The sequence below is a fragment of the Lethenteron reissneri genome, chromosome 6, assembly GCF_015708825.2.
Source record: "Lethenteron reissneri isolate LAM-NWPU_2019-01 chromosome 6, ASM1570882v1, whole genome shotgun sequence".
Taxonomy (NCBI): Eukaryota; Metazoa; Chordata; class Hyperoartia; order Petromyzontiformes; family Petromyzontidae; genus Lethenteron; species Lethenteron reissneri.
Window position 1 is genome coordinate 7,096,382 of NC_083784.1, and position 13,813 is coordinate 7,110,194.

Here is a 13,813-nt window from a genome sequence, read left to right on the forward strand (position 1 = left end):
CCCTTTCCCATTTTAATGACGTACGTCTACGTCATCGGAATGGAACCGGAAGAAAAATTAAACTAACTTTATCGGTACCGAGGCTCCCACAAGGCCATGCGGGAGGGCGTGTGGCACGGTTTGGCGCCAGCTATCGTAGAGTGCGGTCATGTCGCTAAAGTTCAGCGCGGTGAGTGCAATGTTTTTTAAAACAACAGCGCAGTGCCTCTCTCAATAAAATTAACGCTCAACGCTTGCGCATTCTGAAATTCAGCAGTGAATGGGATACCCCACCCTGCAATTTGCGGTGGTCTCAGAACGGGAAAGGGTTAGAAGTCCAGGCCCAAGACCTTGTGCCTATAACATGATGTATCTCTCCATAAATTAATTATGACCATTGTTTCTGTGTAGTATCTCGAGATGAACCTGCATTTAAATGCTATTATTAATCCAAATTGCATTGTATTGTACTGTGCATATGTGTCCATGTTGTGTGTGCGTACGCGTGTGTGTGTGCATTTACGAACCCGGTGACCCCAATTCGTTTCCTGTTCACGGCCAACATCAGTGACGAATATCCGAACCAGTCCTGGGCCTTCCCTAGGTTGACACGGCCTTATATCAGTACCCGGGGCAGTGTGTCAACACCACCACCGGGGAAACAAAGGGGGTCGCGCGTGGCACTGGCCACACCACCCATCTCGTGCGCCGCTGCGTTTGCCTTCATAGGTGCTCGCTCATAACACTTGCCCCAACAGTCTGTTAAGGCTATAGGGGGGTTCTTTGTCTTTGTTGTTGTGTGTGTGTCCATGCGCACATCCCAGCGGTGTGGGAAGAAACTGGGGCTGGGCATCGGGAGGCTGCAGCATCCTGTCGGAGTTTGGAACGTTACACCTCGAGTTTGAGCACCTGAGCCAGCTGAGTGGGAATCCCATCTTCCGCGAGAAGGTGAGTTAGCGGCCGTGGCTTTGGTGCAGCCTGCATGGGCCAAAAAAAACTCTCCAAGCCAGACAGATTTCAGGGGGAGGGAATTTGGCTAACCGAATATTTTAATCGGTATGACTCCGCTCGTTTGCCCAGGAAAGCTTCGCTGAGTCTCGTGACCCTTTTTCAGGAGGATCCTGCCAGGTTTTCTTTTCAGCAGTGGAGGGGGGGTGGGCGGTGATTGCGATCTGTTTTTACCAGTTGAATGATTTGCGTGTAATTTTTTGGGCGCCATGGTGGGGAGATGTTCACTACCTCGCCTGGTATTCTGGAGGTCGTGGCTCTTCGATTCCGACCCTGACGTCAGTCTGAAGTTCGCATATCTCTCTCCCTGTGGTCACGTAGATTTTTCTCCGGGCTCTCCGGTTTTTCACTCCACGTGTAGAATCGACGTGCGTTTAGAGTATTTGGCTGCTATAAATTTCCACATGATGGCAATCCACTTCGTTGAGCTATCATTACGTTTGGGCCAGGTCGCTTCTCAAAAAGAGCTACATAGCTCAATGAGCCCTAACCTGATAAAAAATAAATTATACATAGTTTGTATAGTTATTTGTGGACGAAACCTTTAACGTCCACTGTAAACACGGTAAATACACCCACAACGTGAATCGATGTTACCAGGGTGGCTGTTGGATTCAAACCCCGTGAACCTCTGCGACAAGCGGTGAATGCTCTACCCTGAGGCCCCAGTGGTTGACCGATAATCCGAATATTTGTTTATACTGGAGGAGGAATCCGATGAGCTCTGAAGTTCTTTTTCACAGATGTCCAGCAGTCGGCAAACACGCGACCTTGTGTGCCTCGTGGCTCTCTGACAGCTGTCTCCGGTTGTTTAGGGAAGTTGTTGTCACGTGACGCTTGCGTTTCTCAGCCTAACTTTGCCGCCTTCTTTATTATTGGACATATTTCATGAGATCGATTTTGTTTCGAATCGTTTGCTCGCACTCAATTATCGATCGCGCGGACCCTCCTGTTCGTAAAGTATTGAAACTCAGCGAAGCTTTCCTGGGTAAACACGTGTAAGTAAAATACATATATATCACCACAATCATACTCCTGGAACCTTGAGTCTCAAGCCGGGGTTGATGGACTGCCAGTGATGCCATCTCTCGCCGTGTCTGCAGGTGGTGAAAATCAGGAACGTCCTGGATAAGATGACCAAACCCAATGGACTCTACCCCAACTACCTACATCCAAACTCGGGCAACTGGGGCCAGCGTAAGTTCAGCGCGCAGAGCTCGCGCCCACTGATGTTCACACGTTTGTTGGGTCGAAGAATGTCTCCTCCGTTAGTCAGTAACTCCGTCTCCTTTCGCCAGTAGGTATACATTGTACATTCCAACGACTGCAACCAAATCCTTGCGTCAAGACGATCGCCGTTGACTTCCCAAAAAAAGCGACGCTCGTTTCATTGGCATTCAAGGGATGATTGGGCTTCGTTCTACCCTTACCAAATTTAGAACTCAGTCTTGCATTTGTTAGTCAATTACTTGCCTTAGCTGCAACCACACCCCCCCCCCACCCAAACTTAGCGTATTTTGCTCTTGTAAGGCTGGTTGGGTCTCACATTTGAGAGGTCATTCATTAAAATCCTCATCAGGGATTGACTCATCCCCTGACCAGCATTTCGAAGCTGGCAATGGGCCAGGGATAGAATCTCAGCACCGGTTCTTCAAGGCCACCAATGGAAAGGAGGCAAATTAAAATTATGGAGATAGTTTTTTATATACAGTAAAACCTCGTTATTTCGGTATTTCGTCATTCGTAATTAGGAATAATTGGGCACAGCTGCGCTTTCGGCATGTATACAGTATTAGTAATTCGCCACGAGCCGAATTGCCGTACCAAATGGTCCAATTTCGGCATACACGTGGAGCGATGCATGACCTAAACAATGACTGAGTGTAGTGGCGGTACGCATGGCGAGTAATAGTGCACAGCTGTTGTTGCTTTGGACTTCACCTTGTTTATGCACTCTGTGTGCAAGCCAACCCTCTCAGAAATGTCGTCCACACCTACATCAAGAAGTAATAGAAAGGGACTGAAGTACAAATCCCTTGGTCTGCGAGACAAATCCAAAGCTTTGGATAGAATTGATGCAGGTGTGTCAAAGTGTATGGTGTATGAAGAGTTTGGGGGGAAAACAAGGTAATTAGGGCAGGAGGCATTGGGAGTACCGTTGTACATAATTCGAAATATTGTATAATTCGGCAAGACCAGAGGGCCCACGTGTCGAATGAACAAAGGGTTTACTGCACATGTATTTTTGTTGTTGTTGGTACCAAATTCCATCCCTGATTGTACGCTCATGTGACCGCACGGCAGAGGCATTCTGTCGACGGGGTGCAGCCAGAGGGGGCATTATTTTTAGGTTTTTTTTTTAAGACGCAAGCTTGTGCTGCCTCCGAAACGTCGTGATTTTTTATTTTATTTTACTAATTTTATTTTTACCTACGTGACTTTACCGAAAAAACCTAACAATATGAATCCTTGCAGTCACGAAAGCTTCAAATCTAGAGGGGGTATTCTCCACGCCGGCGCTTCGTTGAGGGCCTTGCCACATCACCAGCGAAAGTGCGCAGGCGGGCTGAGCCGTCTTGGCGCAACTTAAATTTCGACACCCAACGAGCCCCTCCCCCCCCCTCTCGCCAGCGCGCAGGCGAGGGCCCAGCTCTTGATCGATGGCTTTAATTTTTACTTCAGAGCAGGCTGATCTTCTATTTTTGCCAATTACTTCCCGGATAGCCCTTGCGGGTGTCTTGAGGCAAGCACAGAGCGTCTTCTCCAGCCGGTGCCAACCCCCCACAGCAAGACAGCAGAGGCTGAACATGCTGACAGGAGATGCACCGGGAATTAAATAAACGGATAACTGTTGTTTACGAGTGGACGGAATACCATATTCTCCAGGTGATTTGATGCTATTTATTTTCCATTGTTTCTTTGTCTTTGCATCACATTGGTGACAGATATTTGAAGTGCCCCTGGGCCCTCCCCTAGGTCGACTCGGCCTTGGAATGAGTAACATCAGAACTGTGGGGGAGACAGAGGCGGCCGGGCGTGGCGTTGCCCCCCCCCCCCCACCCCTTTGCGTGCCGCTATTGACCTTCATTAGGTGCTGCTCGCTAACAGCGCTTGACCCGACAAGTCTGTTAAGGCTGTAGGAGGGGGGGGGGTCTTTGTTCTACGTCAGACCAGATGTTGTGTTACTTGATAGACACGGGGGGGGGGGGGTCACGGCTTGGGAATCTTCGTGGAAGCGATCTCACCGTGGTCCAGGGCTGCCCAGTGGCTGGCCTCACTTCGAAGCCTCACCCGCAATTCACCTCGCCGCAATAGCCGCTGCCAGTAGTGATTTCACCACACGCTGATTATAACACTGTGTAACAAACAAATCTATTTTTTTTGTCCCTAGGTATTCCCCACGAACTTTGCTTTTGTGACCAGGACACAAGCAAAGTTAATAATCCACTCCATTAATAACACTGTGTAACAAATTTATTATTTTTTTGTTCCTGGGTAGTAAGTGCTATTTCCTAATTGCTTATGCCTCAAAAGTACAGAAAATCGCTATTATTCCCCACAAACTTTGCTTTTGTGACCAGAACAGTGATATTTTGAAATGTACCTATTTTCAAAGAGAAAACTTGCATTTGTGTCATTCCTTCACGTAAAGTCCTGGTCACTGAAGCAAAGTTTGTGGGGAATAATAGCCAGTTTCTATACTTTTGAGGCATAAGCAATTAGGAAATAACACTTACTACCCAGGAACAAAAATCGTGTTACAAAGTGAATCATTAACCCACCTGGAATCCACCCCCCCTCACCGCAACAACCACGCCCAGCTTTAGCACCCCCCCCCCCCCCATTTCTGCTTGCAAGCGTTCGCCTTGTGGACTTTGCGCGTGCGTCCGGCGTGCAGACCACGTGTCGGTGGGCGGGCTCGGAGACAGCTTTTACGAGTACCTCATCAAGGCGTGGCTCATGTCGGACCGCACGGATACGCAGGCGCGGCGCCTCTACGACGACGCCATGCAGGTACGGAACGCCCCCCTCCCCGCCCCTCATCGCCTCCCTCCTCGCCCCTCCTCGTCCCGCCCACTCGGCCATCGACGCGACAGACAGGGGCACGTGACACCGACCGCGTGCTGCGACTGTGACGTCGGTGCCGCGACTGAGACGGGCCTCGATCTCAGCGGCGGGGGGGGGGCTGTTACTCTTCGGGTTCTGGAGATTCCGGGTGATTGCTCGCTTGGGGTTTCTTAGGCTTCAGCGTTAATGCCCATGGCTCAGAATCCAGAAGGGATTTCGTAGGATTCACCATTTTAAACCCTTTCCCGTTCAGAGACGTCCGAAAGTTTGCAGGGTAGGGGGCGGGGGTGTCCCCTTGACCGCCGAATCTCGGAACGCTCAAGGCGGTTCGGCGTTAATTTGATTTCGAGAGAGGGCATCGCGCCGTTGTTCTTCAAGACATTGTACGCGAGTACAATTGTGAAAGCGACTGCACTCTATGGTAGCCCCGGTGTACGTGTATATCATCCGGAAAAAAAACTGATGGCATGCATGCGCATGGCTCAGAATACAGAATGAGGCCAACTTTGGATTTCTCAGGATTCACCGTTTATTTCTATGGTTCAGAAAGCCAGAGTAAGACAGACACGCGTAGGATTCTTCGGCCTCATTGCTAATGCCCATAGGTCAGAAAGTCATAGGCACCGTTATGATATTTCTAATTGTCTTCATAATCCTTGTGGTTCAGAGAAGCACACGCACATGAGTACAAGTCTTACGGATGCAGTTTAATTTCCCCAGAGTCACTGCTATTTGCCAGTCACCACAGGAGGCCCACTGAGTGAACTGGCATTGCCAGGGAATGTTTATCTCCAGTAGCTGGGCAACGAGCCGAGCCCATAGATGATCACCACATCCATTTAATCTGTTAACAAAAAGAAAACAAACGTTTGACGAAAATGCGAGTTTTGTAATATAATATTCCAACAGTGTGAAATCCTAAACAGTTTAAAATTACAATTTGGTGAGATAGTTTTTACATTGTTATTTTTGGCAAATGCTACTCAACCATCGTAGGAATGTCCCGTCAACAGTTTCAAAAGAGAAAATGTCTCCGTGCTCTAAAAGAGTAAATGGACGGCTGCCTTGGCAGCCTCGAGCCAGCGATGGAAATTCTACATTCCTGTGGAAAAGGGCCATTAAATGGAATTGCCTTTTGTTTCTGTTTTTTTCCATATATAATTGTTCACGATTGGAAACAAATTTAACTTCACGTCCAGACTCTCTCAATTTTATTTCTGGTTGTACGGGCACGATGTCCGACGTTTGACTCCGCACGATGGAACAACCTCCATCAAACGGGCCGCGCGCACAAAAAATCCGCGTGAACTCACGCGGGCTCTCAACAGCCGCGCTCGTCCACGACCTTCGCGGCGGCTCCGCGTCACTCGCGCGCGTTCCATCCCTCGCTCCGTCCGCAGGCGATCGAGGCTCACCTTCTGCGGAGGTCAGAGGGTGGCCTCACCTTCTTCGGCGAGTGGCGCAGCGGCTACCTGGAGAGGAAGATGGGCCACCTGGCGTGCTTCACGGGCGGCATGTTCGCCCTCGGCGCCGACGGCGCGTCGTCCCCCCAGGCCGGCGCCCAGGGGGCGGAGGCCACGGGCGGCCACCTGGCGCTCGCCGCCGAGATCGCGCACACCTGCCACGAGTCGTACAACCGCGCCGGTGAGTCCGCGGCCGGGTCAACGGGGTGGGGGGGGGGGGGGTCGGTTCGCCGAGGCCCATGCCGTCCGCCGCCGCACGTTCTCGCTTCCGGCTTCCCGCTGGGCGATCTCGCGACCGTGGCGCAGTCGGCAGGCTGACGACCCAAGTTTATCGTCAAGTCACGGCAGTTTGCGCTCCTTAAACGGAGGAGGAGGAATAGAAACGCGAAACAAACTCTGACTCCTGAAGCCCCCTCGCCGCGTCCAGCAGTCCTCGACATTGGCATCAAGCTCCTGAACGTATTTCCATCATGTGCTCTGTTTTGACCGTCTCATCACCGCCACCTGGCTTTAGGTCCATCCCTCGCTACGCAGTCGACGCATCCTTCAGTGACCTCTTTCAATTTCATCACCACCATCTGCGTCTATGCCTTCGCCTTATCAATCAGTTTGACACCTTCTTCTAGGACTGCCCACACAGTCAATCTATAATGTTGTCTGTCTGTTACCCTTCACCTTGGTTATCTGACCTCTGGGTGCCATCGCAATGACCATCCGTGTGTCTGTGCGTCTGTGTGTCCATGCGTGTGTCTGTGTGTTTGTGCATGCGTGTGTCTGTGTGTTTGTGCATGCGTGTTCGTGTGTCTGTGTGTTCGTGCGTTCGTGTGTCTCTGTGCTCGTGCGTGTGTGTCCGTGCATGTGTGTCCGTGTGTCTGTGTGTCCGTGGTCCGTGCGTGTGTCCGTGTGCGCGCACAGCGCTGAAGCTGGGCCCGGAGACGTTCCGCTTCGAGGGCGGCGCCGACGCCGTGGCCACGCGGCAGAGTGAGAAGTACTACATCCTGCGGCCCGAGGTGGTGGAGACGTACTTCTACCTCTGGCGGTTCACCCGGGACCCCAAGTATCGCGCGTGGGGCTGGGAGGCCGTGCAGGTTAGAGGCGGATGGGGGTGGGGGATGGGGGCGATCGCACGGCCGCGTCTAGCTTGGTGCACATGCACTCTAGGCTTCACGCGACATTTTAACACCGCACCGCCGCCGCATGGTATCTGCTCCTCCTCGCTCTCGTAGTTGAGAGAGAGGTCAACTTAGGCCTTGACGCAGCAGTGGATAGATCATGGCCCGATGATGATGATTCTCACGCAGTGCTGGCATCCCTCCTCTGTGACCTCGTTGGCGCAGGCGCTGGAAAAGTACTGCCGCGTGGAGGGCGGCTTCTCGGGCATCCGAGACGTCTACTCTTCATCGCCAGCTCACGACGACGTGCAGCAGAGCTTCTTCCTTGCCGAGACGCTCAAGTACGTGTGCGTGCGTGCGTGTGTGGAGGAGCGACGCTCGCAACAACGGGCGGAGTGCCGGGCGGCTAAAACGCAGGAAGTTGGCACAGCAGGGGGCACCAGCGGTTCATCTGTCGGTCATCTCAGTCGGTCAACCCATGGCACCTGAGTCTGTCCCATGACCTCCTGCCAGCGGAGGTCATGGGACATATAGCCTGGCACAAATGCTGTGGTGACGTCACCACCACTTAGTGGCGAATGGCAGTTGTTGTTTTTGATGTGTGGATGTGCGTGCATGTACGCGTGTGTTTTTTGGTGCCATGCGTGATAAACGGAGGTACAGTTGTTTGTGAGCTGCAGGTACGAACCCACTGGCCTGAGTTCGATTCCGGCTCATGGCCAATAACAATGGTTAATATTGAACTGGTCTCGGACCTCCCCTAGGTCGACCCAGCCTTTATTGGTGCTCGCTCATAGCACTTGCCCTAACGGTCTGTTAAAAACCATCCGGTGGGATGTTTGTGTGCACGCGTGACAAACACAGGAAGGGTGGCACTGCTGGGGGGGAGCACGGGTAATCCGTCGGCCGCTCGTTTCGGTCAACCCATGACACATGGGTCTGTGCCGTGTTTGTACGTATGTCCGTTGAAGTTCTTTCGGACCGTGCGTAGCCAGCCGTGCTAATCGGAGGTGCGGGGAAAGGACAGCGAGTGCGTGCCCACGGGCGAAAGAACTCGCCCGTCACGTCCGCGCGCACGTTCGATCGAAGTTCCCGCGCTAACGGAGTGCCGCCCGCCCGCTGTGACTCCGCAGGTACCTCTACCTGCTGTTCTCGGACGACTCGCTGCTGCCGCTCGAGCGCTGGGTGTTCAACACCGAGGCGCACCCCCTGCCCATCCTGCGCGCCAACGGCACCGGCTCGCAGTAGCGCCCGTCGCCGCCCACGCACGCGCCGGCCCGGTGGGCGGGTGGGGAGACGTCTCCCTCCCCCCCCGTGGGTTTGCCTCGTCGACCCAAACCTCGAGGCCTCTTGATTGGTTCTGCACAGGGAGCACACCCCCCCCCCTCCTCCCCAAACCTCCCCCCCCAAACTCTCAACCTTTTCACCTAGTAATTAGATGATCCTTTGTTTTATTGTTTTGTGTTTTCGGTACCGGTTGTGTCCCAGTTGTGATCGTGGCGTCTTGACAAGGGAGGGAAGCATTTAATATCGACCGATTGCCCTTCACTTCTAGAGACCTCAGCAGCGGCAGCTGCAGCCAGCGCTTCGCGTTAAGCGACGGCTCAGCTCGCCGTGGTTACGCCCCCCGGGGGGGGGATGAGAGCGATTCGTACCAATGGACAAAATGATTGAGATTTTGCACAGGGAGTTTCTTGATTTTTGTGAAAATCCATGTTTTTCTCAAAGCACTCTTGACAGTACAAGCTGTAAATCCCTCTTGCTAACCGGCCGAGCAAACAAGCCATTGTGGCAGCCACCATTCAGTTCTTCCCTAAGAAGGAAAGAAAAAAACACATTTGTATCCAACGTATAATTTCCCAAAAGTTAAGTCGTATCTTTTCCTGAATTCTATCAAACGCCCTGTGTCAATCCAACCTCTGTCGTGGGTAGTCACACCCAATGGCCTCACCGCGGTCATTAATGGCCGGACACAAACGCCGTTGAACAAATTCGGTTTCGAACTCGTTGGTGTCCATCTCTTCCGAGGTTCTTATCTGGCAGACGGGCACGGAGAGAGAGAAAGAGGCTGCTCCTTTGTCCACTGCTTGCAGGGCTTGAGAAAGAGAGAGGGGAGAGACCCTTGGTGGTGGTGGTGGCGGGGGGATATCAGGCGAAGGGTGGTGACGTTTAGCCGCTCCGGTTCTGAGATCCACGGCCCACTCGGCCCCCTGCTGCCCCCACTCCCCACCCCTCCATGAATGACCCCCGCACAACGATTGGAATGCAGACGGTGAAGGAGTCAAACGGCAAAAGAGTAACAAAATGCACCCCCCCCCTCCCCCAGATCATCATCATTATTACGACTACTACTACACGCAATAAAAACGCTACCGCACGGCTGATGTCCAGGAATGTTTACGATTTTTGGGCACCGTTGCGATTAGTTTAAAACAAAAATTTATTTTCTTTTTCTCCGTGGGCTGTCACGCCGGGAGTGGGGGGGGGGGGTGGAGGAGGCCCCGTAGCCACGGCGGGAATCTCAAAGCGTCGTCGCAGCGTATTTGGAGGGGGTGGTGGGGTCAGGTGGCGCGCGTGCGTTGTAGCGCGCGGCGACCACGCTAGCGGGGACGCTGCTGCCCCCCCCCTCCCGACCCCTCGCCCCTTCCCCACTCACCCCCCCTCCCCCCCCCCCCCCCCCAACTGCCCCCCTCCCCTAAACCTTTTGATAGAAACCACGACCGCAATGCGGCGGAGCAGCTCTCGGCGTGTTTTTTTTGTACAGAAAAATCGACGTGAATATAGTAGCAGGCGGATCCTCTCCGGGCGGGACTGGCTCTCGCAAGCTTTGATCGCGCCGTAGTTCGCTGTAGTTCCTCGTCGTTGCCCCCCCCTCCCCCTTCCCTTGCTACCGTTCGAGACTGTGGCTGCACGAAGCCCGGTGGGGGGGGGGAGTAAGGGAGGGCGGGGGGTTTGGGGGCACTGCTTCGTTCGGCGCTGCGGCTGCCGTCCCACTTCTTTAATAATTAGGGGCAACGATTGAACGGACGCTCCGCTTCTCGTGCAGCGAGAGGTTTGGTCGCGCTTCGGGGACCGCGTCCCTCGGCACAGCCCCCCCCCCGACCCCCGCGGAGTCGCGAGCGGCGGTGACCGTTCCCCCCCGACCCCACCCCGGATTGACGCCCCTTACCTCTGAGCCTTGTCTCGCGAGCTCTACCACCTCACCCCCACCGCATTCCGTCACTTATTTTGAGCAGTGGGAGGTGGTGGGGGGGTTGCTCATGGGGGGGGGAGCATCACCACAGCATTGGCCTGCCAGGGTAAAAAACGCTCAAATGCCATAACTCGTCGCCAAAGTGGCGCAAGGTCGGAGTAACACGCGGGTTCAGTCGCCGGCCAATAGCTCGCCGGGTTTCTTTCCTCCTTCACAGTTCGTTGGCGTTTCGACGTACAACCTTCATTGTTCTACATTCCTGTGAACTCCGTCTCACCCCCCTCCCACCTCCTCCTCCTCCACCCGCCCGCCCGACACTTGACCCACTGCCTGCTTCACGCGAATTGTGCGCTGGGTGGTTAGGTTGGAGGAATTTCTACCAGGTATCTTTGGGCAATTTTACTCACGTCTCATTCAATTGTTTCCGATAATCATACGCAATTCGTGGGCATTTTGGTTGATTTGTTTTTTATTGTATCTGTTAAATAGACTTTGTGTTTTGTCTGACCTTTGGCATGTGGTCAGCTGGCACCATCCCTTTGATGCCACCCTTGCAAGTGCGAGGAGTTGTTCCTGGGGCTCCGTGGACTCGCCCGCACGATCGACACCACGCCGCCTGATGATTTTGCCCGCGGGCTCCGACGAGCAGTTTCCACATTGATGCAGGTGTGGACGATGCGTCCGTAGCCATGACGACGAGTGGCGGCAGCGTGCTTGATTGCTCGCTTCGCTGTTAAGCACAAGCGCATTTGTGTTCGAAGTGAGCCGGGGGAGCTTGCTTGTTATGGAATGTTTGGTTGGTTTGTAGTTGTTTTTTAATCGAGCAAGAAGCCAGACTTCCACGACTGGAGGAAGGCTTCTCCCAATGCCGTGCGAGTCGTGAGGGTTGTTTGACCATACTTTACCCCACTCTGGTCAGTGCTAGTCGGAGAACGGGGGGTGGGGGATTCATCCAGATGCCACTCTCCTCCGATGTTACCAAATCCCTGGATAAATTGCGGATTATTGGCGGTTTCGCGACTGTGCTCCCACGATCCACGGCGGATCGCAAACGGTGCTTTGGACCTCAAATTTCGACCTCGTAGCAGAGGGGGCTCTGCCCGTGCTGAGCTGCAGTAAAACGTGTAGGTCATTTTCTTGTTATTTTGCGATGAAAAATTAATTGTTTGGCATCAGGGCAGACCAGCTGGCGTGATTTTTTTTGGAGAATTTTTTTTTACTTCATATCTAAAGCTTAAACAAATAAAATCTTTAACATGGACCCGTATGGCAGATTTGCGCCGTTTGGGTCCGTACATTTATCACGGATTGATTTAAACATTGCTCACGCGCTACGATTCCCCTGCAGTCCGGCGAATTCTTCCCATAATCCACCGCACCGGCGCAAACATGCCATTCGCGGATTACAAGTCCAACCTCTGTGGTGTGCCGTGAATTTACACGATCCGCGATCTAGTCCCGCCACATCAACGCGGATTTATTGGAATTTCTGCTGTAAAAACGGCGAAAATAATACATCCACGCCAAGGGAGTTCTGAGTCTCTGGTCCGCCACGCTGACGAAACAAATCTTCGGTTTATTTACGACTCTTCTAAATGCAGTCGCACTGTCCCAAGAAATTGGAACCAAGACTAAGGCAGCCTCCGAGGAAATTTTTCGGCGCAGAGTAAGGCATATCCCACGCGGCACAACTTTATTGTTTACTTTATCCGCCCTATTTATCTTCGAAGACATTCGTTTTGATGCCCAGAATTGCGCCCGCGCAATTTCCACGACTTGCGCGATTCCATCGACGCACGTGAGACATAACCGCCGACGGGGTGATGAGTTTGTGTTAAAACGTCGATCGCCAACAGCCGCGGTGGTGGTGGAGGTTCTCACGGACCGCTCGCCCTGTTTTAGGGGATACATCGACGCCTCTCCATTCCCGCGGCGTGCGATGGCCACGCGGTGCTTCGTGCGCTGCGCTCGTGCGCACGGTCACGCACGTTTGTAGATACGTGCGACGCTTTGTAGATACGTGCGGTGCGGGGGCGAGCTCTGCGGTTCAACTCGTCTGCTGCATCGGCGCCCCCGTCATAACCATGGCGCGTGTGTGTGGCCATTTAAGTTCTAGTTTTCTCGCTGTGCTGTCTGTCATCTTCGGGGGCGCACGCTCTGTGCGATGGTTTTAAAGAATTGTTTCGTGAACAAGACAAGGCCGAAATCGGCAATGTGCATGCCTCTAGAGTGGTATGGCTGCTTTGTGAGCTCGTCACGTGTTGAGATTTATTTTTCATGAAAGCCCAGCATTCATTGATTAATTAACTCTTATTTTTGTAACGTGCACACATTGACACTTTAAGATGATATTCTGAGGCTCGGGAGAAACAAAAATGTGAGAAAAATTATTCAGGATAACATTCATACACTTTACACACACGACAGGTGATATAATGTCAGAGAGACTCAGAGGTTTTGTGAACTATAATTGCTCGGTGATACTACAATTTACATTACAATGTCTATGTCGTGTAGCATCCACATACATCTGCATCTCACGGTGCTGTGCTGTAAGACGACGGCGGAAATCGCTCTGCTGTGAATCACGTGAATGGTCAGCAAGACAAAAAGCCCTCAAAGGGCAGCGTGAAGTTATTCCGTGAGCCAACAGAGTGGGAAAGAGACGAGCATTCTGGGAAACTAAATGCTTGTACCCCCTGACTGACTCTCACAGTCATCTCGCGACAATCCAGGGTCACCGTACACCAACCCCCGTGAAATCTTCCCTGTGAATGTCTCCCATGATCTTTTGCCGGCGTCTCGATCAGAGGCGACGTTTGCGGCCCAGCTCAGCCGCCACTTTGCCCGAAAATTAGCACGTGGGGTCCCTGGGGGGGTGTTCCCTTGACACGGTATGACGTTGGGGTGACGTGGGGAATCAGAGGACCCATTTCAATTGTCTTGTCTGCACGAGAGAGTGAATGTTCGTGCGTGTGTGAGCGGTAATG

General features: G+C 52.9%; 1 protein-coding gene across 3 annotated transcripts in view; it reads left to right on the forward strand.

Annotated features, from left to right (window-relative positions):
* The window catches only part of LOC133354371 (mannosyl-oligosaccharide 1,2-alpha-mannosidase IA-like), a 428,294-nt gene extending 418,028 nt beyond the window's left edge, over positions 1-10,266 (forward strand). For 2 of the 3 annotated variants that reach the window (XM_061571166.1, XM_061571174.1), the window contains exons 7-13: positions 804-927; positions 2,091-2,184; positions 4,886-5,001; positions 6,456-6,699; positions 7,434-7,606; positions 7,856-7,971; positions 8,764-10,264. In XM_061571166.1, the coding sequence (XP_061427150.1) occupies positions 804-927; positions 2,091-2,184; positions 4,886-5,001; positions 6,456-6,699; positions 7,434-7,606; positions 7,856-7,971; positions 8,764-8,878 (982 nt within the window). In that variant the 3' untranslated portion in view covers positions 8,879-10,264. Of the gene's footprint in view, positions 1-803; positions 928-2,090; positions 2,185-4,885; positions 5,002-6,455; positions 6,700-7,433; positions 7,607-7,855; positions 7,972-8,763 lie in introns of all 3 variants that reach the window. The other variant, XM_061571183.1, reaches the window with a different exon arrangement.
* The last annotated feature ends 3,547 nt before the right edge of the window (positions 10,267-13,813 follow it).